The sequence below is a fragment of the Miniopterus schreibersii genome, assembly GCF_964146895.1.
Source record: "Miniopterus schreibersii genome assembly, chromosome: 8".
NCBI classification, from domain to species: domain Eukaryota; kingdom Metazoa; phylum Chordata; class Mammalia; order Chiroptera; family Miniopteridae; genus Miniopterus; species Miniopterus schreibersii.
The window spans coordinates 13,927,974-13,954,731 of NC_138109.1; the positions used below are offsets into that span (position 1 = coordinate 13,927,974).

The following is a 26,758-nucleotide window of genomic DNA, read 5'->3' on the forward strand; positions in this document are numbered from 1 at the left end:
AAATCAACTCATGGATCCGTGTGAGAGAAAGGAGTTAAAGCCCCATCGTCTCCGGCTAGATATGCCTTTCCTGGATTTGGGAGAAACTGAGCAGGCTCCCAGTCACTTGGTGCTGAGCTCAGCTCCATATGGACAGAACTAAAGAACAGGTTTTTCCTCAGTCACTCACTGTGCATTTATTGAGCACCAGTTGTGTGCCAGGTAATGAGCTAAGCCCTGAGGAGGCACCCTCAGTCCTTCAGGGTCACAGACACCAAGAGCATTGTAATGCAGCACCCACAGGTGTTCACGGGGTCATGGAGAAGACACCAGAGGACCTTGTTTTAACACAACACCAGAGACCTCCCTATAGTTTGGGCTTCCTTCAGCCCAGTGCTGAGGCAGATCCACAGGCCTCTTTTCAGACCCCATACGAATTAGGAAGCCTTAGGGCCCGACAGTTCTGTTAAAACTCCATGGCTCTGGAGTTAGCCCTGTCCAAACCCCTCCAGCACTGGGTGGCCAGGAAATACGAAAATAAAATAAGGCATCCCGAGCCTGCGTGTGAACTTGATTAGCCCCCTCCTGCCCTCCAGATCGTCTCTGTCTGCTGTTTGCAGTCGCAAACCCAGGCTACAGGTTGATTACTCATGCACTTGCAAGCAACTGGGGCTTCGGAGGGAGTTAGAAACCGAGTTTCCTGCAGCCCCTCCTCAAACAGACACCCAGCTGGCATTTTTCCTTAAACATCACTCATTTTTAAGGGGAGAAAAGTGTTGGAGGCCTTGAAATAGATCACACTTTAAAATGCAGAGTAGCAGAGAGTCCCTCCAAATTATTCCCTTAATAGAGTGAAGAAGTGACAAGGGCACATAACAGCTCGTTTGAGAAACTCTAAGGACTGCAATTCATTTGTCTGCAAATGTGTGTCTTAGGTACAAACTGCAGCAAGCAAGCCGTTCCCAGGGTAAATGGTCTTTAATTAAAGTCAGTCAGTTGTCCCTGGTGTTTGGGGGGAGGTGAGGGTTGTTTGAAGCCTCCTTCGCTTCAAAAATGAAAAAGAACGTATTTTTAAAATTATGTTTTTTCCTTGATTTGAAAATTAGGGGAAAGCTTGGTTTATAAGTAAAACTACTCTGACTCTTATTCATGAATAAAAAAAGCAATAGAAGAATTTCCATAGCCATCCTGGTAAAAATGCGTCCTCAAGTATTGATTTTTGTAGCTGAAGTGCATTATGTGTTTTGCATGAGCTTTTGAAAGCTTAGATAAATGAGGTGGCTCAGAAAGCAGATAAAAAAAATCGGAGGAAATTATACCAGTCCAAAAGAAGATAAATGTCCACTAATTCCCAGATTAACATTTCAGACTCCTGTGTTTTTACAGGGGGATTTTTGCAATGCTGATAATGTGAGATTGGTTTACAATGTCACATACCAGGTAGAATCAAGGTGGTCTTGTTTGAGTTCTGAGTCAGCTACACTCGAAAGGAAGTAGAGTTAATGCAACAGCCTAGTGGTGCCCTGGCACCTGTGTTAGATGGCAGCACTGCCCCCAAGATGACATATTTTAAGGTCAGCTATGTTAGTGTGTACTCTCTGGGTTGCAAGAGACAAATAGACTCAAGCCCATTTGGTTTAAGCCCAAAGGAAATTTACTACATCACTTACTTGAAACCACTAGGGATAGACTTCAGGCACAGCTTGATCCAGGCATCAAATGAAGTCACCAAGACTCAGTTTCTCTTTCTCCCTCTGAGTTGGCTTCATTCTCAGATCAGTTCTTCCTTGGTGGTGTTACCAAATTAAAGGGGTTCTTTCACCTGCGTGCATTAAAGCCCAGTCAAACACAAACAGGAGTTTGCAGCCAAGAAAGTAAAGGTTTATTTTTAAGGAAATGGTATCACATCCAGAGTCACAGGTGAGTTTGTGCTCAAAGACCTGATTCTCTTTTGGCTTCCAGGGGATGGGTTATATAGGGGAAAATCATTAATCATGGTAACTAAGGGAGTTAGAGTCGTGGTCAGGGTCATGGTCTCTACTGATTGTTTGGTGCTAGGGTTGGGGGTAGCCCATCATTGCTTCTGGTCCTGATGTCAGCCATGGAGTCACTCTGTCTGGTTTCATAAGGGTGTGGTCAGTGGGGTCATCCAGGTTTTCTGAACCTGGAGCTGAAATACAAATGAGGCCTAGATGTTATCTCTAGTTTGACTAAAACTCTGTCTCTGTGGTCTACAGGCCCAAGGCTTTGTTCCTAAGATTATTTGATGCTGATCTCATTGTCCTGAGGGCTTCATGATTAAGGGAGTGGACGTGCAAGGGAAGGGGAGGCAGGTGGGTCAGGGTGCTGGATAAGGGCAGTTTGAATCAAAAGGAAAGAAAGCTGAAAAGTTCATATGAAAGAAATGAAGTTTCTGTACAGTTGCGATAACAATTTGGCTACAGCTCCTTTAGCGTCCATCCACCCAATTTGTGTGTGGTGTAAAATAGCGCCACAAGATTAGCTCTGACAAGCTTTCATTAGGCCCATGGCTCCGTCTGTCTCGAATTCTTATGTCCAGAGAGATGAAAGGTATGGATTGGCTGAGGTCTAGGTCACATGCTCATTCCCATTGTTGAGGGTTTAGACAGTCCCACCCCAAGAAGGTCATGGACTAGGAATGAGGGAGGAGAGGAGGTACCCCAGGTGGTGATTTGGGCACCTGTTAACAAGAAGGATGGGTAGATGCTGGCCTTTAAAACCTCAGATTACTGCTACATCAGCCTTTCATTCTTCCTTCAACATACATCTGAGATCCCACGATAAGCCTTCTGGAGCTGGGTGCAAGGGTTATGGTGGTGAACAGGAGGATCCAGGCCCTACCCTCAGAGAGCAAGCACATAGTCTATCTTGTGTGTGTTAATCAGCTCTGGCTTCCATAACAAAATACCACAGATTGGCTGGCTTAAACAACAGAAATTTATTTCTCAAAGGTCTGGAGGCTGGAAAGTCTAAGAACAAGGTGCCAGAAAGGTGGGTTTCATCTGAGGCTTCTTCTCTTGGCTTGTAGGTGTCCACCCTCTCTCTGTGTACTCACATCTCATATACATGTGGGAGAGGGAGGGGAGGTGTATGTTGAGTGCTTTCTGGTATCTCTTCTTGTAAGGACACTAGTGCCATCAGAGGATCCCACCCTCATGATCTCATCTAAACCTAATTTTTTCTCAAAGGCCCCATCTCCAAATATCATCTTATTGGAGGGTTAAGATTTCAATATATGAATTTGGGGGAGATACAGACATTCAGTCCATAACATCATGGTGGGTCTTGAGCCATGCTATGGTCTTCCAGACAACTCAATGTTTTTCCTGAGCACATGCTGGGTGCCAAGCCCTGGAAACAGAAAGATGAGGAATGCCCGACCCTGCCCTCAAGCAGTATATAGTCAAACCTTGATGATGGTGTCCAGGAGTCTATGGCACTGGGGACATTTTCACTTTACCTCTCTTTGCCTTTGCTCATTTTATTGCTTGGTGTTAGATCCTTCTGGAACTAACAGAAAACCCAAAATAGCAATAGCTTAAACAACAACAACAACAAGATATTTCTTTTTCTCTCAGTTGCAAGTCCAGGTGGTCAATTTAGGAGTGATAACGTGACTCTACTCTTGTCAGGGGCTCAGATTCCACCATTCATCCTTAGTAGTGGCGTCTACCTTGCAGTCCAAGATATCTGCTCTGTTCCAGGCATCATGTTCACATTCCAGCCAGCTGGAAGGGAAAAGAAGGAATATCCCTTCCTTTTACATATACTCTCCAGAGTTTCACACGCCACTTCCAATCACATGTCATTGACTGGAACTTGTGCGCATACCTATACCTAGCTGCAAGGGAAGCAGGGAGATGTAGTCTTTATTCTCATGGCCATGTGCTCAGCTAAAACTGTGGCTTCTGTTTCTATAAATGTCAGGAAGATTGGATATTAGGGGGCACCTAGCAGACACAGCCACACTTAATGCTGTTTGCTCTGCTTTACAAATCCATGCCCTTTCTTCTATATGTCTCTCATTTGGTGGACTTTTTTGATCTTGGAACCCATGTCCTTCAGTTCTGAGAAATTTTCTTGAATTGTTTCTTGGATTATTTTTCCCTTTCCATTCCTAGAATTTCCAGTTTGAATGTGAGACTTCATGAGCTGTTCTTCTAATTTTCTTATTATTTCTCTGCTATTTTCTTTCCCTCCCTCCCTCCCTCCCTCTCTCTCTGGTTCTACTCTAGGAAATTTCTTCAAGTTTATCTTCCAACTCTTCCACTGAGTTTTTCATTTCTGCTGTCAGAGAGTATATTGATTTCCGAGAGTTCTGTTTTATTTTGTGAATGTTCTCTTTTGAGCAACCTCTTCTTATCTCATAGATGCAACATTTTATTTTGTCTCTTAGAAGATATTTTTTGCAGTTTCCTTCTTCCTAGAGAGCCTCTGTGTCCTCCAGGTTTACTTTTTCTGTTTGTCTCTTCCTCGCATGGTAGTTTTTCCTCAGATGTTTGAGGATTCTTGGCTGTGTGTTCATGTTAAATGTGGACAGAAAAGAAGATGGCTGGAGCTCCAGTGTGGCAGGCGAGTGGGTTCTGTTGGCTGGTGCCTCGCTGTGGGGTGATCCGACAGGGGTACTCTTGATATAGGCTTTTGATATCTAGGGCTGGTCAGATTCTGCATAGACAATTTTTTCATTCTCTTACCTGGAGAATAGACTCCTGGCTGCAGCGTGCTGAGAGCCAGGTGGTCAGGAGGACTGGGGGACAAAGTGAGGCAGTTCAGAAATCTTCACCTAACCCCCGTGCTCTTAGGATGGTGCCCTCTGCCTCTGCCAGGTGTCCCACAGCCCAGAGGACCTTTGTTTTACTTCTTCCCAAGACTTAACCTCTAGTTTTCTGCTCGGATGAGGGGGACACTTTCTTGGAGGAGATCTATGGGTCTTACTGTCTTTTATGCTGACTTTCAACAAATCCTCTTGTTATTCCACTTCCAGAGATATGCCTTGTGTTGTCACCAATCCCAGGGCCTCTGGGGTTTTCTGGTGTAGACTTGAGTGATGGTTTGCTTTCAGTATCATGGCTCAGATTCTTTCCTGGCCTTGCTAAGTCAATACTACATGTCTGTCTCCTTTCCAGCTACCAAGATTTTGTTGCTATTGTATTTCCCCCGTTTGCTTTGTCCTTGTGGGTTATGCCTTTTTTTAAAAAATCTCATAATGTTGTTTTAGTGCAGTTTCTTTGGGAAAATAGAAGCTAATGCATTTATTCAACCCACTCTCTTTAACCTTGATCTCTTGCTCTTCTAATTGCTTGGTTTCCTGAGCCTCATCATCATCTGTAAAATGGGGCAAATGATCCCTGTCATGACTGCTTCCCAAAAGCCTTTGTGAGGGTCAGATGAATTTTTGTGTAAGGATTTACTGTTCAAACTCCAAGGTTCTAAGGGCTGCTTGGCTGAGTGTACAGGGTACCTTCTACAGGCTGCAGCTGGAGAATGGGCCCACCTGGGCTGAGGTGTGCTGTATCATTTATCTTTTGTCACAGTGATACTGCACAGCAAACACCCACAAACCTCACAGCATGCAACAGTAAGTGTTTATTTAGCATGGGAGTCTTCGTGGCTCAGCTGCTCCAGGCTGGGTTGGCTAAGTGACTCTGCTGATCTTGAATGTGCTCACCCTCATGTCTGTGGACTGTCCCTTGGCTGGGACAACTGGGCAACACAGGTCTCCTCTACGTGGCTCTCGTTTTCAGCAGTAGTCCAGGTGTATTCTCATGGTGATGGTAAAGGGGTAAGGAAGCAGGTGGAAACATGCAAGCGCTTTTCAAGCCTCTGCTTACATCACATTTGCTCTCATTGGCTAAAGTTAGCCACATGGCTGAGCCCAGAGTAAGAGGACAGGGCAGGACTCCCTGCTCAGAGTGGCAGAGGGCTTGGACACAGGGCGAGATGAGGAGCGGGGGCCATTGATTCTGCCTCTTTACCATGGGTGCCCAGGCATGGCTCTGGAATAGAGCACTCCCCAACTTCGAGTTTTCTTCTACTAAACCCAGAATAATTTGCTTAACCTGGGGTCCTGCTGTTCTGATTTATATTCAGTTGAAAGAGTCACTCCTTTACCTACTACAGATGAAGAAATGCTCTCCATCTGTAACACGATCAGAAATGCTCTCTCCGACGGAGAAATGCACTCTCCAGGCTCGGGCTGGGGCTGTAGATCACTGGCAACCGATTTAATCTGCTTAATTATTTGATTCAATCAGAAGTTGGCTTAATTATTTTCTTGCTTCTCACCTCTTTTGAATCCATTCTGGAAACTAATCATGTCTTTAACACCAGCCCAGAGAGAAGCATTTCAATTGGGAAATGTAATTAGCCAGGGAAAATGAACGTGGGCGCTGCCCTTTGTCAAAGCACCATTAAAACCCAACTCTGGTCAATACCAATGTGCTCTGGAGACAAAGGCGCAGTTTGTTCCTTTCCTGACGGAGAGGGAAGGCCCAGCAGGAAGTGGGGAATTAGGCATCCTGGGATCTTAGCAGGAGGCTCATTCATTTGTTCGTTCATTCATGAGGCGTTTCTAGGCCAGTTCTGGGCTGATGCTGGAGATGCAAAGGTGAATTAACCATGTCCCTTGCCCCAAAGAGTTCTCCTAGAGAGAAGGAGCCACATGTAATTGTGAGGTACAGAGTGCTGGGAATACAAAGGAGGGAGCCACTGGCTTTACCTCTGGAGCTTTAGCGAAACTGGGTCTTGAAGGATGAGCTGGAGCTTCCCGTGCAGAAAAGAGCAGCATTGCATGTCAGGTGGAGGGCACAGCCTGTGCAGAGGCGAGGTGCTGTGAGGGCCCAGGAGCTGTGACAGAGGCAGACTAGAGCAGGCTGCCCAGGGCCTCCCAGAGCAGGTGTGCAGCGTCTCCTGGGGCCATCCCCTCACGCTTCCCAGTTCCTCTCTCCCCTTCCTGACCCTCCCTTTCCACCCCACTTTGTCTTTTAAAGTGTTTAACAGAAGTTTAAGATATTTGACTTTTGAGGGAAGCTCTGAACAATCTGAAAAGTGAGGGATAGATTCAAGGCAACTGAGAACGATGAGTGTGCTCTTTAGAGCTGACAGATAGGAGGGCAGGGGAAGGGAGGGCGTTCTGGGCGGAAGGTGCGGCCTGGGCAAAGGCGTGGCGGTGTGGTATCTTGAATTGAGTGTGTCTGTAACATGAAATGAAAGGTGGGTAATGAGCTGCCCAGGTGAGCAGGGGCTAGATGACTAAGTGCCTTTTAGAGGGTAATTGGAGACCAGCTCCTTGGCCTTGGCATCTATGATGGGGGACTGCAGACATGGGGGCCTCTCTGACACTGCTTGGGTTATAGCAGCTGCTTCAGCCCCTCTCCGGCAAGTGTTCACTGTTTCAAAAGCTGTACGTCTCCAGAGGAGTGGTCGCTGGCTTGCTTTGATCTCTGCCTGAAACTGAAGCTTGTCTGGAATGCGGTGGGTGGAGAGGTTAGCTGGCCAGGTGGCTCCTGCACCTGGGGAGGAGGGAGGGGCCCCTGCCACCAGGGCCACGAAAGGCTGAACCATCACACCTGCCCCACTGAGCCCCTGTTCGCCATCCTTACAAAGAAAAGTTCAGCCAAGAGAGGCCAGGAACTAACTGGCACGTTGCGATGCGCTGACTCACTCTGAGTCGTGCGCCACTGTCTACCATGCACACTCAGTTTTTAATGGAATGGTGACCAGCAGGTGTGCAGTTTTATATCCTGCTTTTTGGTTTGGTAGGATCTTGCAGCTTCTTTCCCTGCCTTCCCCAGGTGGGACCCTTCTCACTGGTGAGGTAATTAGTGTAGGAAGAGAGCACCAACGCTGTAGGCATTAAAAGGCCGGGCATGGTTGCCCGGCTGGCGTGGTTCAGTGGTTGAGTGTCATCCTATGAACCAGGAGGTCACGGTTCAATTCCTGGTCAGGACACATGCCCGGGTTGTGGGCTTGATCCCCGGTAGCTCTCTCTCATCACTGATGTTTCTATCTCTCCCTCTCTCTCTCCCTCTCCTTTCCTCCCTCTGAAATCAGTAAAAACAAATAATAATTTTTTAAAAGGCCATGGTTCCTACTTACTTGCTGTGTAACCTCGGACAAGTTGCTTAACCTCTCTGAACCTTAGTTTTGGCATCTGGAAAAGGAGATGATATAATTTGCTATGTTGTAGAGTTGTATGAGGATTAGGAATAAAATGCTCAATTTAGTGACTGGCATGTAGGATTTACTAAACAAATGACCATGATCATTATGGGGCCTGCTGGACCCGGCTCAGATTATTGCTAGTGGACTAGCTGGGCGACCTTGGGCACTAGTCATTTAATCTCTGTGAGCCTCAGTTTCCTCCTCAGTGAAACAGGGGTGATGGCACCCTTGCATGAGTGTAGGGATCAAACATGTGCAGTATTGTGTGTGAAAAGACTGTGGAAATGGATGCTTTTAGCCATCACTGTTGTTTCATAGAGCCTAGTCCAGGGTGTTGATGGTTTTTCTCAAAACTCCTACCTAGAGCTGGCAAGCAGGGCAGTAGGCAAAGGTGAGTGAGCACGGGAGGTGGACAGGCCAGTGTCTGCACCTGCCTGCCTGAGAATGGGGCCGTGGGGTCGTGTGTACAGGCTTCAGAGGCTGGGGATGGGGCATTCTCCACCCCCTGCCCCCAAGATGTGGAAGAGGAAACCCCCTCAGCAAAAGGACATGTAATGACCAGAGTCCTGTTAAAGTTGCCAGTGACCAGATCCAGCTCAGCACATCCCACAGTGCTCAGGCATTGCTCCTGTCTTCCTGCAGGGTCTCAGCACCAGCCCTGGGCTGGGAGTGCAGTACTACTTAGGAGTGGGGTGCAGGGTGAGCCTCGTCACCGTTGTGGGCTTCCATCCTAAGCCCCTGCTCCCAGCCAGCCTGTCTGGCAGAACACTCAAGCACATGAGGTTCTTAAATCTCCAAAGGCAGTGAGCATGTGCCCTGAGCACCGAGCCTGGTAGGAGGGCACCAGAGCAGGAGAATGTAGGGCTGTGCAGAGACAAGACAGGGGTTTGATAACAGTGTCTACCTGACATGTCTGAAAAGTCAGGCGTGCATCTTCCTGGCAGGGCACGCAGTTCCCTGTTAATGAGTTGTGAGAGGCTGGAACCAAGTTATCAGGGAGGCTGGGCTGACTCCTTCCCAGGGGAGCCAGCAGGAGATGGAAGCCAGGCCCCAGAAGACTCAGCTAATGGAGAGCATCTCTGCAGAGGGCGGAACTGGAGCGAGGGTCTCCAGTCTGGGTCAGAATCTGCTGGTGGATCTCAACCCCTTGCTTCTCCAAGCCCTGGACTGCACTCCCCCTGCCTCAGTGGGGGCTGGGCAAAGTTCCCTCTCCATCAGGCTCTCTGAGAGACTTAAGCCAGTAACACTGCTGTGAATGGCATCTCTGTAGTACTTCCCTGCTTGCAAATCATTGCTCATATTTGGGGCCTTCACAGAAATATGCATTAGAGAAGCTGAGGCCCAGAGAGGTGAAATAATATGCCCAAGGTCATCCCATTTAGTGGGTATATTTATTTAAGGTAGTGTTAGCTGCTATAACAAATAATCCCAGAGATTGCAGTGGATTGAGAAAACAGGCATTTCTTTCTTGCTCATGTAAAGTCCAGTTGGTGGGAAGAAGAAGGAGTCTGCTCCCCAGGGTCACTCGGGGACCCAGGATGGTGGAGACTCCATCTTCAGATTATGACTCTTGATGTTGTCTCAGCTTTGGAGGATCCCATGGCTGGTGCTAATGGACCAGGCCTCAGAGTGGTGTATGTAACTTATGTCCACATTCCACTGGCCAGAACTAGGTGGTAGGGCCCCACCTAAATGCAAAGGGGGGTGAAACGCAGTTTCTGACTGGGCAGCGGTTTCCCTACAGCAGCTCTGCCCTGAGAAAGGGGAGCGTGGGCTTTGCTGACCATAGTAAAGGGTGTTTTCTTCAAACAAAGCCTGGGGACCCTGGATCAGAGTTTGATGTAGGGGGTGGTCACCTGAAAGTCAACAAACCCCCAACATGAACTGAGACCTGGAAGAAGACACAGACATCCCTGACCTTTGAGGAGCCTGCGTCTCACACACTGTCCAAAGCCGCCTCATTACCCCTCAATTAGCTTCTAATCCACATAGCTGCTCACGGGCCTGGCCCTGCTAACACACCTCCATGACTCCCCATTGCCCTCTCAGTAAGATCCAATTCCTTAGCTTGACATCCACAGGCCTTCACAGGAAGACTCCAATTTAGCTTGCAGCATTCCCTCCCTCACCCTCTTCCCATGTACCCTGTGCTGCTCCCCCAGACGAATGTCTTCCCGCTGGGCCTTTGCTGGAATGTCCCCCCTCCAGCTCTACCCCTGCAGACTCCTCCCCATTTTTCCTGATCCAAATCAAAGGTCATCTATGAGGCCTCCTTCAGCAGAGTTAGCTGCTTAGCCAGCATTGAATGAGAACTCGGTATGTGCCAGGCAGTGCCTGAAGGCTTTATAAGAATTAACTCATTCATAACCTCCCAAGCCTATGAGATGAGCATCCCATTTTGTAGATGAGCCCCTGAGAGATACAGGAACTTGTGCGGTCACACAGCTAGTGAATGGCAAAGGCAAGTTCCAAAACCAGGTGTGTGTGCTCACAGCTGAGACTTAACCACTGGGTAAACTTCCGCCTTTTATCAGCACCTGTCACAATTCATCGTAACTGTTCATTTACTGAATAGTTTGCTGTGAATTTGCTGTTTTTCAGCTGCACACTCCTTGAGGGCAGGAGTCACAGCTGATCCATCCTGGACTCCTCCTCACCACTGTCCCCACCACCACCATGCCAAGGCCTGGGTGGCGGTTTTCTCTCAAATAAATCCCCCCCTCTCCTGAGAACCAGAACCAGAAATTCCTGAGATTATCATCTGTCATAATCCCCTCCCTGTTTGCCTGTCAGTTTTTGAAAGTTAACCTGAAACGATTTGAAAATGATCTAAGAGGCACGGACCGGCCTTCTCTGCATGATTAAGTACGATGGCTTTTTAATGATTTGAGCAGTGCCTTCCGTGGATTGACAGAAATGGATTGCCTTACATTTCTGAACACTGCACCGCTGAAATCAGTTCTTTTTTCATTTTCTCAGTCATCCTCGCCAACCTTCGCTGAGAATGACAAATACGTGGGGCTTTAATTGTTCAGTCGCGTGAGGGCAGTGCCTCCCGAGTTCCGAGAACTGCTCTTGTTGGGAAAACCTTGAAAGGCTCCTGGGGTTCGATCTTCAGGAGATTGAACTGTGTGTTTTCTCTGAAGCAGACAGAGCTGTCTCCTGGGCTGTGACATGTTTGCTGCATTTGTGACTCGAGATCTAAAGCAGAGGCAGTTCTCACCCTGGAAGCATGCTCAGGGCTGGCCCACCAGGGGTTGAGGAGTGGGTGGGTGGGCATAGGCAAGTGGGGCAGGGGCCTCTCCCTGCTCAGCCCAGGCACAGACCCCTCCATCTCCTGCTCCTTCTTTCTGCCAGACTCTGTGCCTCATCCAATCCGCCCACACCTTCAAGATGCAGGCTCATGGCTTAGAGAGGTTAAGTAACTTGGTTGTGGTCACACAGCTGGTAATATGCAAAGCCAACACTCAAACACTTTGACCAGAACCACTCTTATTGCTGCATCTAAAGTCAAATTAAATTGAATAAAAGGTGACTCACAGCACCCCCAGCAGCCCATTTACATTTAAGAAAAAAAAAAACCTTCACCGTGCACCTTCTAATGCCAGTCTCTCTAGTAATATGCAGTCTCTGAAGTTATCCCCATTTCACAGGTGGGGATGTTGAGGCTCACATGGGTGAAATACTAACCAGAGGTCACACAGCTAGGAATACCAAGGTAAGATTTTACACTATGTCTACCCGACTCCAAAATAACTTTTTACCCCATCCTCTGTAGGAAATAAAAATCTGTCCCAAGAGGAAGTGGTGCCAGGCTGGTCTGAGTGTATCATGGGCAGGGCTCCTGCAGGAAGAGACACCCGCCTCTTCTCACCTACTTGCTACTGAGGGCCATTACCCCAGCCCACGGGTAGGAGGTACTGCGAGGCCCTGAGGAGATGGCCTGGGGGTTTTGTGGCTGTGGGCACCTCCCTGGGACCCCTTCAAACCCTCTGAACCTGGCCAAGTTGCAGATATTGCACAAGAGCAGGATGTCACAGCAATGAAACGCAACCTCCAAGGCAGGCGGCCTGAGTTGAATTCTGGCTTCCCCATTCATCAGCCTTGAGAAATTTGCATGTTCTCTCGAAGCTTCATCTTCTCTGTCTGTAAAACAGGGATACTAATTTTAACTTCCTCATAGGGTTGTTGGGAGGATTAAAAGAGGTACTGCCCATGGGGAGCTCAGCAGCACAGCATCTGCCTCCACACACGCTGATCACTGTCACGTCCACTGAGGCCTGCTGGGAGTGGCTGCTGCATCCACTCTTTACACACACACTATGCGATCTCTAACCCTCAGGATAGTTCTGCAAGGTGGAGGTGGTGTTGTTCCCATTGTACAGATGAAGAAACTGAGGCAGCTAGGAAGTGTGGCTCCAGGGCTCAGCCCTTTCTGCTGTCCCATACCCTGCAGCTAACAAGGACCCTCTGCTGGGGCTCAGTTCTGTACCAGGTTCTCCCGACCCTGCCTCTGACGTCTCTTTGTTTCTTAGGTTGAATAGGGCCTCTTTGATTCCCTTTCTTTTCCCCTTTCCAATCATCATCATTCATCTTGTTATCAAAGCTACACATCTGCGCCTCTTGGCTCTGGCCCACAGGCTGTGTTTGCCATGATCAATGCATAGCTCTGTGTGGCCACAATGTATATCCAAGATAGCATTGTGGCCCTGAGCCTGTGGGCCTGGGCGGCCCCGGTGCCATCAGAGGACAGCTGGAGCCTCCCCTGACGGGGCTGAGGTGAGGCAACTGGCCAGTGTCGCCCTGTGCTCTGGGTTAATTCTTCTTGTTCCTGGGCTGGTAAGCAGCTGCCTTTGTGAGGTCTCAATGTGCAGGCCCGGGTGCTCCTTGCCTCCCCCTTCCGTCCAAAAGTGACTAGTGGGCACTCAACAACCCAGATCAATAGCTCATGAATTACCCACATGGGGTCCTCTCTGGGCCCCTCTTCACACAGCTACCAGAGGATCATTTCAAAACACCAGTCAGAACAAGTTTCTAAGCCATCCCTACAGCCCCCAAGGCCCCGCCCCCTCACCGCCCACTGTGTTCCCTCTTTCTCAGTCCCGGTGACCTCTCTGCTCCATAAACAGGGCAAGACTTCCCCACCTCAGGCTCTTCTGCTTGCTGTGCTGTCTGCCTGGCATGGTCCCATGCCCTCTCTTCCCTCCTGTGCTTCCTTTAGGGGGCATTGCCGCTACCCCCTCCTGGCCGCAGCTGCCGCTTGCTCTCTTTACCTTTATCACGCACATTACTTTGTAGCCAGATGTCACCTGTGTGACACCTGATTAGTGTCTCTCTCCCCCATCAGGCCAGCAGCTCTTTGAGGGTGGAGACCAGGACTGCCCCTTCCCCACTGTGCTCTAGCACCAGGTGCATCCCTAGCACTCAAAAATATGTTTTGGGGGGACTAAATAAATCTTGAGCAAGTGACTCAATTCCTTGAAACCTCATTTTTCATCTGTAAAAGGACAGTAATAGAGTTGTCATGAGGTTTAAAAAACAAGATGTGTGTGACACACGTAGCACAATGCCTGGCACCAAGCAAGTGCTTGGTCGTGCTATGATTATTTCCTTTAGCCTGTGTTGGGGAAGGGTTGGTGACTGGCATTTAGGAGAATTCCACATTCCACCAGCAAACCTTTGTGGGGTCTCTGCCCCGGGGCAGGATCTTGGAGTTGCTCTCTGCCCCCAGCACCTCACACCACACAGGAGCAGCCTCTGGCAGGGGCACTGGCTCTTGGGGAGGCTTCCTCCTCTGGGCATGAGGCAATGGGAGGAGGCTGCGCGACCCTTCATTCGGCAGATCACAGTGACGCCTGGACTCTGCAGGGCCTGTGCCGGCTTAGAGGGACCAGGCTTAGACTCAGTCCTGCAGACTCTCTGCCTGGGACGGACTTGAGAAACGACACAGCAATGACCTAGGTTACTCCAGTGAGAGTCGGAGAGCAGTTCTTTTAATAAAAGAGTTCAGAGGAAGACAGCCTCAGGTCCAGGTGGGAGAATCAGAGATGTCTTTGAGGTTCTTGAAGAAGCAGCATTTTCTCTAGGACTCAAAATAGGTGTGTGGTTTGGGACATCCGTGGGATATTTGGGGTGAGAGAAGGGCATTTGAGAACAGCTTGAGTAAAGGCTGGATGGTTAGAAAGAGTGGACCACATAGAATCGGTTTTCTAGCTAGAGTATGGAAAACATGAAAAGACTTAAGAAGTAGAGCATATTTTATTAGTCAGCTGTTTCCGAAATAATTCGTGTAACAAATCACCCCACAGCGAGTGGCAAACAACGGTGAGCATTTGTTTCTCGTGCGTCTGGCTGCAGAGAAGCTGGAGTTCCGGCCGCCTGGGCTCTGCTCGGCGGGGCACAGGGCTGCTCCACCTGTCTCTCATCCTTCCTGGACCACTGGCCGTTAGAAACTTGTCCTCAGGGTGAAGAGCAGGAGCGCAGGAGGGTCATGTCCACTAGTCCCATTGGCAAGTCTCATGGTCAAGCCTAAAGTCAGGGGCAGAGTTTAATTCCCCACCCAACATGATGCCAAAGCAAGGTACATGGGCAAGACCGAGGCTGAGAGCGGGGCAGAGATGTTCACCCCTCCTGTGGAGGTGGAGAGAGAACTGAGCAATCACCCGGGCCTGCCCTCAGAAGCTGCCTGGAGCAGCAGTTGTGTTTCAGTGTCTCTTGGGGTGAGCAGCTAAGGGCTCTTCTCCCTACTGAGGCAAAAATCATGTTAAAAATGCCACAGTGCCTGTCCAGCTCTGTCCTGCCTTCCCGATGGCTCACACTCCCTGCCTGCCTGTCTGGCATAAAGGCTGTGCCATCCTCCCTGCTGAGCCAATGATCTACAGAAGGTCCTAGCTTTGCCAGCCCTGGTGTGGCTTCCTTGGCTGGACCTGAGCCTTGTGATAACAGCCCCATGCATTGAGCACCTGCTGTGTGCTGGGTATATCAGATTCTCTTATGTTGAGTGTCCGCTGAATGCTCTGTGTATACCTTTGTCTGAACTGGCCACACCGCTCTAAAAAGGAGATCCCATTGTCCCATTTTCCTGAGGCCCAGAAGGGTTGAGTCAGCTGGGAAGGGACAAAGCTGGGGTTAGAAGCACGCCTGCAAGGTCAGTGGGCAGAAGGTGGTATCTGGATATCTGATTACAGCCTGCCCTGAGCTGCTGAGCCTCTGGGACCTTGGAGAATCACCGCAGCGTCCTGGGCTCCAGTTTCTCCATCTGCCTTTTCTTCTCTCAGATATTCTGAGATAAAAGCTGTGCAGAGCTTGATCCTCAGCACTGTCAGAGAGTTTTTAAATATAAGTTTCCAGGGCAGACAGCACCCTCAGCTCTTATTTAAAAACAAACAAATAATACATTAAAATTTTAAAACCACCTTATTTCCAGTGGAGCCCTGTCCAGTAGACTGAGTGAATGAACCATGTCGGGCCATTCGTCACAATGAACCTTATCCAGCAGTTGACCATGGCAAGCATTCTCCAGGCGGCCCTGGCTGCAAAGTGTGGCCTCTGTTTGGGAAGGCTGGAGGAAGCCATTAGTTCCACTAGGGCCCTGACATCTGCTGCTGCCCATCTTGTCCCTCCAACGGTATTTTCCTTGGAAAGCTGACCACTGCTGCATGTGGCATTTTCTCCGAGGCCAAGAGGCCTTGTAAAGTTTTCGGAGATCCCTAGGAGAGTGCTGTAGGCATTGCCGCTAGCCGTTCATTCATTCAACAGTTATCTGTTCCCACCTTCTCTGTGCCTGGCCTGGGGATAGATGCCCAGGCTCTGGGAAAGGTCAGATCCAGCCACTGCCCCTGGGACTCACAGGCATGTAAGCACAGGCATGGGCAGTGCTGTGAAGGAGGCACCTGCAGTGGAGCAGGACAGGCTTGCAAAGGAGGGGTGGTCAGGTTTGCCTGGTGGCTCAGGGACTCAACATGTGAGCCAAGGCCAGAACGATGGGTAGGCGTTTATCAAGCCGACTCGGAAAAGGAAGGCGTGCAGGCAGAGGCACCCGTGTCAGCAGACATTCCAGAGCTTTTGGGTGGAGCATCACATGCAGAGAGAGTAGTAGAGAGGTTGCCAAGGCCTGGACCACAGGCACCCTGTACACTGTGCCCAGGACTTTGAACGTGGAGAACAGGGGCATTGACAGCTTTTTAAAAGGGCAGTGACGTGGTCAGATCTGATCACATTTTATTAGTCAGCCTCTAGAAAGAGCATTCTATTGGGTTCCAGAAATAGTTCCTAAAAAATACTGTTAGTCCTTCCAGAGGCTTTGAGAAACCTTTGCCTGGAAACAGCCTATGAATGAAACTTTATTTGACCTAGCAAGTAGCCATTGCGGGAGGATTCAAGAAAAATTCATACCGGAGGAAAACACAAAACAAAACAAAACCCAGCCATGATAGGAATGGAGAGGCCCTAAACCCTATACGGACTTCATGCAGCCAGAAGACCTCGCCACGTAAGATGATGTGGTTTTAAACAATGTACTTGGGGATAGTGGGGCTATCACTTTAATCTTTCTAGAAACCCACGTGGAAGAACATTCCAGTTGCTACAGCTGCATAGCAAATTACTCCAAAACTTAGTATCTCAGAACACTTAGTAATTATGCTCACAGATTCAGAGTCAGGAATTCAGAAAGGGCGCAACAGGGCCAGCTTATCTCTACCACCGTGCATGGGCCCTCGGCTGAAAGGGCTTGAAGGCCAAGAGTGACTCGGCAGCTGGGACCTTTTCCACGCACGGGTCTGGAATTGATGCTGGCTGTTGGCTAGGAGCTCAGATGGGCTATCAGTCAAAAAACATACACATGGCCTCTCCGTATGTTCTCTTCTTGCGGCTACCTTGGATTATGGTGGCTGGTTCCAAGAGCCAGCATTCCAAGAGAAAGTGGAAACTGCCTGTTTCTTAGGGTCTGGGCCTGGAAGTAGCACATGATCCTTCTGCTCTGTTCTGTTGCTCCAGGCAGTCCCACAGGTCCACCCAGGTTCAAGGGGAGGAGCCCTGGGACGAGCTCCTCTTGTGGGATGGGGTGTATTTCTCATCTTTGGAAAACACAGCCTGCCACTCAGCCACACTGGTTTCATTGGAAGCTGAGAAAAACATTGTGTTGTTTCTTTACAGATTAAGAAGCCTCTGGTGGATTATATCATCAAATTAAATGCAGCCATTAGTATATATGGCTCTGGGGATACTGCAGTAATAGGCTATGCCTTGGGTGATTTTTTTCCTTCTAAATGTTCTTCCTGGAGCTTATGTCGCCCAGCCTGACCCACTTCTCTTTGTTCATATAAAATCACATTTAAAAAAACCCATTGTCACCAATGTGGCAGAATCAGAAGATGACAAGCACAGTCCAGCAGGGCAGGGTGGTGCTTAGCCAGGCAGCCCCCAGAGAGGAGGTTACAGGAGCTGAGTCGCTCCCGGTAGAGCTGACACACACATGACAAATAGCTCTGCACAGGGCAGTGGTGCCGAGGAGACAGTGAAGCTGACCTGGATATGGTCCCTGCAGATGCCCGCTCAGTTTGTCCAACCGACATGTATACCCTTAATGCCTCTGGGGGCCAGGCACTGAGAGATGTGAGTGAGCCACAGCCCACTCAAAGCCTCCCCCAAGGGGAGGGGCCCCTGCGATGGGCTGGAAAGGGTTCTAGGTGGTGCAGGACAGCAGTGAACAGAGCAGAGCTCTCCCCCCAGCAGCTTGTGCTCTGTCAGGGAGGACAGCAAACAGGGGAAGCAGATCCATGAGTAACACCCCTAGGCTAAAGGTGCTGAGGAAAAGAAAGAGGGTGGGGAAGGCCAAGGGGGTTCTCTTTGAGCGGAGCAGTCACACCGCCAAGGCCTAGGGATGGCGCAGGCTTGAGGGCTCGGGAGCAGTTCGCGACTGGGGGTGAGAGGCCGGGCAGGGGGAGAGGAAGCCAGGGCCAGGTAACAGGCCTCAGTCCGATGGGACCGTGGGAGGGTTTTGAGCAGAGGAGTCACATGATGTGATTTGCATTTTCAAAGGTGGTATCTGGAGGAGGTAAGAAGTGGGCTGAATCTGGAAATAGTGAGGATAGAGCCACTAGGATCTGCAGCAGGACGGGATGTGGGAGTGAGGCGAGGGTTTGAAGCCACAGCTCTTAGGAGGAAGGGGTTGGCATTTACCGAGGTGGGAAGACTGTGGGAGGAGTCGGTTTGAAGGAGGAGCAGTATTTGCTTTCAGACAGTTGAACGTGAGATACCTGTGGAGCTCCGTGTGGCAATGTGGGTGGGGAGTTGTTGGATAGGTAAATCTGGGTTCGAGGACAAGGCCCTTGATGGAAATTTAAATCTGGGAGTCATCACGCAGAGGGTATTTAAGCTGTGAGGCCGCATTGAATCGCTAAGGGAGTGAAGGACAGAGAAGAGAAAAGGCCCCAGCACAGAGCCCTGGGCACCTGTCTTTAGAGGTGTAGAGATGAGGCAGAACCAGCAGAGGGGCTGCAAAGAAGCAATCACAGGGTTAGGAGGACAAGCAAGAGGAAGACCATGTCCCGAAGGCCAAGATCCAGCAGAGAGCAAGCGGGACGCCCACCCTCCTGCCTTCCCACTTTCACTCTCAGAGGCTCCTTGAGCTTGGAGATGACTCTGATGCAGACTAGAGCTCCTGCTATTAGGGAGGGGCAGGGACAAGTAAATTGATGAACCCTTTATAGTGTGATAGGAATGGGAGCACTTGTGCTGGAGGTGAGGTGGACAGAGTGGGGGCATCCAATGTGCCCTGGAGGGGCCAGGGGACAGTTCTCATGGAGGAGAGTCAGGGGGGGTGAGACTTCATGTGGACCATGGGGTAGAGATCACAACAGCTTTATGGGCAAGGGGTGGGCTCTGGATTTCCACAGGAGAAGGTGGAATGGGAAGGCAATTCCTGGCAATTTGTACAAGTGTCACAAGGAATGGTGGGTGGCCCATTTGGGTTGGGGGCTCTGGCCTTTGGGGTTGCTTGGAGACAAGGAGGGGAAGAGATGTGAGAGAGGCCATGGGAACCTTTGACCTCAAGCAGACAAAGCCCCACAGTCCCGGGGGGGAGTAGTGGGTGCCTGAATGGGAGGCCAAGAAAATGCTGTAGTTCTCTAAGCAGGAGGAGGTTGGCTGGGTAGAATCAGGGAAGGTTGCCAGAGGGAGGTGGATTTTGAAGGATGTGTGGGCTTTGAGTAAGCCCAGATGCATGGAGGAGCTTTCTTGGCAGAGGCCACACATGCAAAGGTATGGAGGCAGGGGCTTGCAATATGTGTCCAGGAAGCAGAGCTTGATGGGAGATGAGATTAACCAGATCGTTTGGAATCAGACCCAAAAGGTCTCACCCCCTTATTGCATGGTTACTGGGAAGCCATTGCAGGTTCCTGAGCTGTGGAGGGACTAGGTGGGGTCTGGTTTTAGGAAGACAGGTCAGGCAACAATGTACAGTGTGAACTAGAAGAAAAGGGAGGTAGCACACCCAGGTCAGTGGTGGTGATGACTTCAGCAGCAGACACAGGTGGGACCCATGTGACACTTTTCCTCTAAGTTGGGCCAAAGGTTTTGTAAATTGCAGTCTCATGACCACACAGCCCTGCAGGGCAGGGGAGAGGCCAGTAATGCAGGAGCTCCACAAGGCTACAATGACCCCAAAAGACTTTGTGCAGGGGCTACCCAGGGGCAGTTGGATGGGGAGCACACTTCTATTTACTATGTTAAGCTCACATGTACCCAATATCTTGGGTACTTTTTACCATCCCCATTTTGCAGATGAGGCACAAGAGGCTCAGAGAGGTACAAAGCTAGTATGTGATGGAGCTGTTTTGAACCCACTTCTCCTTGGCTAGGCCAATGTTTCAAAGTGAGCTCAGGGATCACAGAAATAACCAGTGAACTGATTTGTCAAGCACTTGCTCTGAGCCAGGCATATACAAATGCCCTTATCAGATGTATTTGGGCCAAGTATATATATGATGCATTTATCCAGGCTCAGGAACCTATAGTGACTCCCCAGTACCCTAGCCCATTGGTCTAACAGATGAGAACTTTGACACTTAGAGCAGATGTGTTGCTGGCCCAAACTGGGGTTTGAACCCAAACCCCTGGGGTTTGAACCCAAACCCTCACTGCCTCCTGTCCTGGCAGGAAGAGGAGGGGGAGGAGTCCTTTGTGAACAGCTAGTGTTCAGAGCTGGAGCTGGGGGAAGGGCCAACCTGGAACCTGCCCCATGCTCAGGCCCAGCCCAGTCCAAGCTGGCTGCCTGACTTTTGTGCCCTGTTGGTTCTTTGCATATAAATCATGGACCTGCTTACTGAATGGGCATGTGTCTTTTCCCCTTGGGAAGCTGCCCAGGCCACCACAGGTACAAATAGAGTTGAATTCAGGATAGGGCCTTCTCTCCTGCCCAGCCTGGCCGCTGAGTAACCTCTGGCCTGGAATGAAAGGCTTTCCAATAAGTGCCTTGCTGGCCCACAGCCCAGCTATGTGGTAGGTGGATGTGAGGGTGAGAGATCAACCAAGAGAAGAATTCAGGAATCTGAGAGCAGGGGCAGAACCTTGCCAACAAGTCTCTTAGCAAGCTGCGTTCTCAGCCTGTGCCTCTGGAGGGAGGGTTTGGGAATGAGAGCTGGTCACGAGGAGCCCTGGCTGCCCTCCCAGCCCAGTTAAGGGCCAGGCCTTCGGCTCAGCCCAGGGGCAGCAGGTCCCATGAGGTGAAAACACCAGGCAGCCCAGGGCAAGAATCAGAAATCAGATACTCTGGGCCACCTCTCCGTTGGCCTTGAAGAATGCACAGCGCACAGCCTGGGTTTCTCTTTGAGCTCAGAGCGGCCTCCTGCCCTTGCAGGGGTGGGGCAGGGTCAGCAATCAGACCTGAAATTTTCACAGGGAGCTGAAAGGCACCCTTGTCATGGAAAATACATCACACATTTACGGGGGCCGGGGCTCCACTCCTCCCTTGGTCTAAAGTCTCATCTTAGGCCATCCCAACCCTGCTCTGTGGTTCTCATCTATGAAATGAAGGGATTGGGCAGCAGGATCTCAAAAGTCCCTTCAGGTGCTTAAAAACCGAGGTCTAAGGCCCTGTGGCATAACAAAGCCGGGGTCTGTGACCTGGGTTTTGTGGCACATCATTGTCCTGTTCCTGAGCCCCTCAGGAGGGTAGAGTTCCCATGATCCATGTTTAGCCTTTGACACCTACAGGGGAAGCAGCTGGGATAAACCAGAAAAGGATTGACTTTGTTTGGCTTTGGGTATGTTTTTCTACTAAATCCTTCAGCAGAGGAGGGGTTGACATTCTAGAAATCCACTTCAACCCAATTGCCGAAGCTCCTCCAGAAGATGACCCCTTCCCCACCCTCCCCTCCTTCCGCTCTCCCTTGCAAATCCTCCCTTCTGGAAGTGACTTCTTTAACCCCCCCTTATCTTTCTCCAACTTTTCCCTCCAGATGTTTTCCCTGCGGCGCCCTTTCCACCTGCCTTCAGAGGTGGTTAAGTGTTTGAGTTTCAGAAGGAAGGATTCTCTGGCTGCAAAGTCAACACAAGTGAGCAGTTAGGGAAGCACTAATTAAGGAGATTAGATGCTAACTCTGAATGCCGGAGTGCCCACTAAGCTGTGCTTGAGATTCAAGTGGGGCTCAGCGCTGTCAGCGGGCTCTAGAGTTCCAGTGGGGAAGGCCGAGCCTGCAGTTCTCAATGCTTTGAGCCCCTTGCAAGGAGGACATTGAAGGAACTATCACTTCTCATAAGCTACCCTCTGGTCCCTAAAGGAAATTGCTGCTGCCTGCAATGACAGTAGTTGTAAGAAGTTGATGGGAGGCAGCAGCCACCTCTTCCAGGAAGCCCTCCAGAAGACAGCAGGTGCATCTCTTTTTTCTTCCCTTCCTCCTTCACACTCCTCTGCACTTCAGTCTCTGGTTGTGCCACATGGAGAGGTCTTCCACATCACTCTTCTGCCCAATTTGTGGTGTGGAAAACGTACTTGCACAATTTTCTCAGCCTTTATTCCCAGGACAAGATTCGAAGCCCCGGTGGCAGGGGCCAGGCCTCATAGATCATGCTTGTATACTCACTGCCCAGAGCAAGAATGGCTATGAAAATCTTTGTTTTGTGCATTGTGTGGTTTCTTTGCCCAAATATTCTTTCCTTTTTTAAAAATGGAAATAAATTTCTGATTATAAAAATAATTCATGAGTGAAGAAATCAGAAAGCACCTGTAATGCCAGTACTGGGAGCTAACCAAGGAATCATGTCCTGCCAGACTTAGTTCTGTGCAGACACATCCACATTTGACATACAATAAAGAAATTGTACTGTGCTTTTAGTTTGTTTTTGCAATCTACTTTTAAAAAATATGTTTTTATTGAGTTTTGAGAGAGAGAAACATCGATGTGAGAGAGAAACATCGATTGTTTGCCTCCTGTGTGCACCCTGACCAGAGATTGAACCCCCAACCTAGGTATGTGCCCTGACCAGGAATTGAACCTTCAGCCTTTTTGATGTATGAGATGATGCTCCAACCAAGTGAGCCACCCAGCCAGGGCTAATATCCTCTCTTACATTTGAGCCACAATTTAAATAACTAATCTACCATTGTTGGACCTGGAGTTCCCCCCACACACATACTTTTCCCCATTATAAATGACACTGCAATAAATACCTTCCTACATAAATATTTGTGAACATCTCCATGTTTCTTTCTTAGAATTAAATAAGGAATGGAATTGAAGAGCCAGAGGACTGGCACATTTGTTAAGACTGTGTGAGCCAAAAGCCAGTTTGTCCTTACCTCCAGCATCACAGAAAAGCGGTGGGTGCCCGACTGGTGGACCTGTTGGCAGATATCAGTGGCCCCAGGTCTGGGAAGTAGCTCAGCCCATGAACTTGGTTTCCCCTTTGCCTTCAAAGGCTGGTGGCTCTGGAGTCTCCCTGGATAGTTCCTGGGCCAGCCTTGGCCTTGGAGCCTGCCCAGGCATTTAGAGGGGTCTGGGGGATAGCGGCTTGTATGGCTGCATGGAAAGGGTATGCATGACCCTGGGTCACGCCTTCAATCTTTTGTACTGCAGGAGGCCTCAGAGGGGCGACTATCATTGACTCCCTTGATACCCTCTACCTTATGGAGCTGAAGGAGGAGTTCCAGGAGGCCAAGGCCTGGGTTGAAAAGAACTTCCACCTGAACGTGGTGAGTCAGGGCCCCTGGGGTGTTAGGGCCAGAAGCAGCCCGAGAGGTCATGGCCAGCTCCACCCTGTCATCTCTGAAACCCAGAGGTGTGGGGACTCTGGCTCCAGGCTGCGCAGCAGAGCAGTCCAGCCATGGCCGTTCCTTCCCCTCCCTGGGGCACCAGGCACGTTTCTCACACCCAGGAAGACCCTTCTAAGGCTGCATCTGTCACAACAGCAGCAGGGGAAGTGACTCTGGAGTAGAGAAGAGGCTTATCTGCTCAGAGCTGCTCTAACCTGGATCCCCCCCTGTGCTGCGATAGGTGAGAGGCCTGTTACCAGGTCCGAACCCCCTCTTGGTTTTCAGCCTTGAAAGCATCCTTGGTCAGGGACCAGAGTCTTGAGAAGGAGATGGTAATGTGTCTGGATGGCACAAAACCCTTAAGTATCAGACCCCACCCCCACTGATCTCCCCACCCAGCATGGGAAGAGGCTGATTAGATGGATTTGGGGAGCAAGAAATGGAGACAGATGGGAAGGGGTAGGGGGTGACATCAAAACACACTGTAGGGTTCCATCGGGCTCTACGAGTGACAGGTCCTGGTGGGAATGGGGACAGCTCCTGCAGCTCATGGTAGAATTGAGGCCAATATCAGTACAGAGCAGGGCAGAGAGACAAATGAGAAAGTCTGGGAAAGCAAAGCTACAGGAGCGCTTCTCTGGCTCAGCACGCAGGCTGGGGAAGGTCATTCAACCTCCCTGGGCCTTAGTTGGCCCACTTTAAGACAGAATGACACAACAGCAACACTAACGATGCCTAATGCGCAGGCCTGTGAGCCTTAACTATCACGGAGGGCTGTAAAAAGCGTTTTATAACACCATCAAGTCCCACACAGATGTAAGTGCCACCATTATCCCATCATGATTATTTTGAGGCTTGTTATGACTTCCAATGGTCTGTGTGACGTGAGAAATTTAGAATCTCATTTTCTACTGTCTCAGATGGAAGAAAGACAGAAGCAGGAGAAGGGAGGTATCTTCATAGACCCACCTTGTCCCTCTGCAGATGTTGGGTAGAGAGTGGGCATCAGGCAGCTGCCGGAGGTACCAGGTGGTGGCCAGGTTGAGGGAGCCTGGGAGCATTCAGGCCGGGACAGGTTAGGGAGTGTCCCTGGGAGAAAGCAAGACATGGTCACTCCCCCTCTCTGAGCCTTGGCTTTCTCATCTGAAAAATGGGAACAATGACATCACTGTGTGCTGTGAGGCTAGAAAAGAGTGGCTTTGCAAGGGCTCTGTCCAGGGAAAAGCTCCCCCAGATAAAGGGATGATCATTGTTCTTGTCAGTAATAAAAGGCCATCACATGGCAAGTGTGCCAAGGAGAGCCCTGGGGGCAGGGGAGGCAACAACAGGTCCCTTTCTGAAGCCACTCCTGGCACTGGGAATGCACCTCACCTGCACCACTCATCGTCTCCTATCTGCCCTGCTCGGGATAAAGAAACTCAGGAAAGGGAAGGCTGAGCATCTTGCTCAAAGCCCCAAAGCCAAGGAAGTGGCTCAGATGGTGTTTTCACCCAGATCTGGTCTGTGGCATGATGCCCAGCACCCCTGATATGCAGGCCACACTTCAGAAAGAAAAAAACGATTCAGGCAAGGTTGGGCATACCCCAAAGGCTGCAGATCCAGGCAGAGAAATTGCTGTTGACCTACAAGTATCTACTTGGCGCTCCTCCTTCTCAGTCTTGGCACTGCCCTGTCTATCCCAGAGCCTCCTGGGACCCTTCCCCTTGCCCTGTCACCTCAAGGAAGGGCCCCTCCTTTTAAGCCGAGGTGGCCAGGCTAGAGGAAGATTAGCCTCCTCTCAGGCTAAGCTTCAGCCAGCAGCTCCCATGTGGGTTCTTAAGCTCCTTGGAGGGCAGCCAGGCATAACTTTGCTCCAGTGGCCTCGGGCAGGGGCTGGGGAAGGAAGCCAAACCCGGTGTTTATTTGGAATGTTGTAAATGTGCAGGGGCCACCAGGCAGGTGCCTTTTGCTCTGAAAACCACCACTGAGCATCCCAGGAACCAGCCCAGGTGCGGCCAGATCAGCGGGGTGGGGTGGGGTGCAATGGTGGTGTGACCTGTCTCAAGCGGCAGGCCACCTCTGGGAGCCCTGCGGGCATCTCACGAGTGTCCTCACTGCCCTCCCCCCTTCTTTCTGCCCTACAGAGTGGAGAAGCATCTTTGTTTGAGGTGAACATCCGGTACATCGGAGGACTCCTCTCAGCCTTCTACCTGACAGGAGAGGAGGTGAGTTGGTGCTTCCATCCAGGCTGGAAAGGGCTTGGGAGAACATCCTTCCCATCCCTTCATTTCACCAATAAGGATGCCAAACAGGCATCCAAGAGGATGTGCCCAGGGCCACCCAAGTCTCTTACCTCCATGGTGCCACCTGCATGCAACCTCTTCTGTCTGATGCTTCAGTAGGGCCAGGTGAGCCCTAGTGGCTCCACAGTTGGTAGTAAATTCTCTGAGAGCAATAACTGGGTCTCCTCATCATCCATGTAGTCCTTGCAGGGTGTGCGGCAATACCTGGGCTCGGTGTGGGCTTGCAGAGCTGCTGGACTGGTTATTGCAGGTGTTGGTTCTCAGGATTGATAGAGCCAGACCATTGTTTCACCATTTCCACTCAGGGGCTCCTAGGCCTTGTTCTGGACTCGACAACCACCCCTTGCCCTCCCCTTCTGAGCCAGACACCAGCTCTAGGTCTGAGGGGGCCAGTAAAGGAGATGGAGCAGCCACATGCTGTAAGTACCAGACCTCAGCCCAGGTGCACTGCTCTGGCTTCCAGGAGGGCCGTGGGCACAGGAAACCTGGACCTCCTTCCCACACCACACCTGCCTGTGGCCTTCAGCGAGTCCCTTCTCCCATCCCTGGGCCTCACTCCCTTCCCCACCATGGGGATGGTCCTAATCCCTGCTTGGGTCAAAAAGTCTTTTGACATGGGGCAGGAGGACAAGTGTTTCACCCCAGTGCTGCACTATGAGAGGAGTTTGACAACCAGAGTTCTGTACGAATGGGAGGCCCTTGTGAGCCTCTATGAAACTACAGCCCGAGTGTCTGCCAGTGAGGTGGGCTGAGTTCCTAGGACATCGGTCAGCTGTGCTCCCCATTAGTTAGAAGGGCCACTGCCCGGTGTGACCGCTGCCCTGGGGCTGGACCCCTTTCCTTTCCCCTCATTGCCCCTCTCTGTCCACCCGGAGGTGAATAATTATGCCTGCAGGGGCAAGTGGAGGAAAAGGCCCCCTTCACCTGCACAGCTGCTGCCTGACCCACTTCCCTTCATTTAAGGCAACGGACTGAAGCGAGTTCAGAGAGAACGAGCATGCGCTTTATCTCTCCGCTTGCTTTAGACTCTCTCCATCAGGCATAATCTCCTCAGCGGAGA

At 50.4% G+C, this 26,758-nt stretch overlaps 1 protein-coding gene across 1 annotated transcript in view; it reads left to right on the forward strand.

The window, feature by feature from the left end:
- The window catches only part of MAN1C1 (mannosidase alpha class 1C member 1), a 109,711-nt gene that overhangs the window by 55,098 nt on the left and 27,855 nt on the right, over positions 1 to 26,758 (forward strand). The window contains exons 3-4 of the mRNA XM_081146214.1: positions 23,241 to 23,356; positions 25,540 to 25,620. Coding sequence (XP_081002340.1) covers positions 23,241 to 23,356; positions 25,540 to 25,620 — 197 coding nt within the window. The remainder of the gene's footprint in view (positions 1 to 23,240; positions 23,357 to 25,539; positions 25,621 to 26,758) is intronic.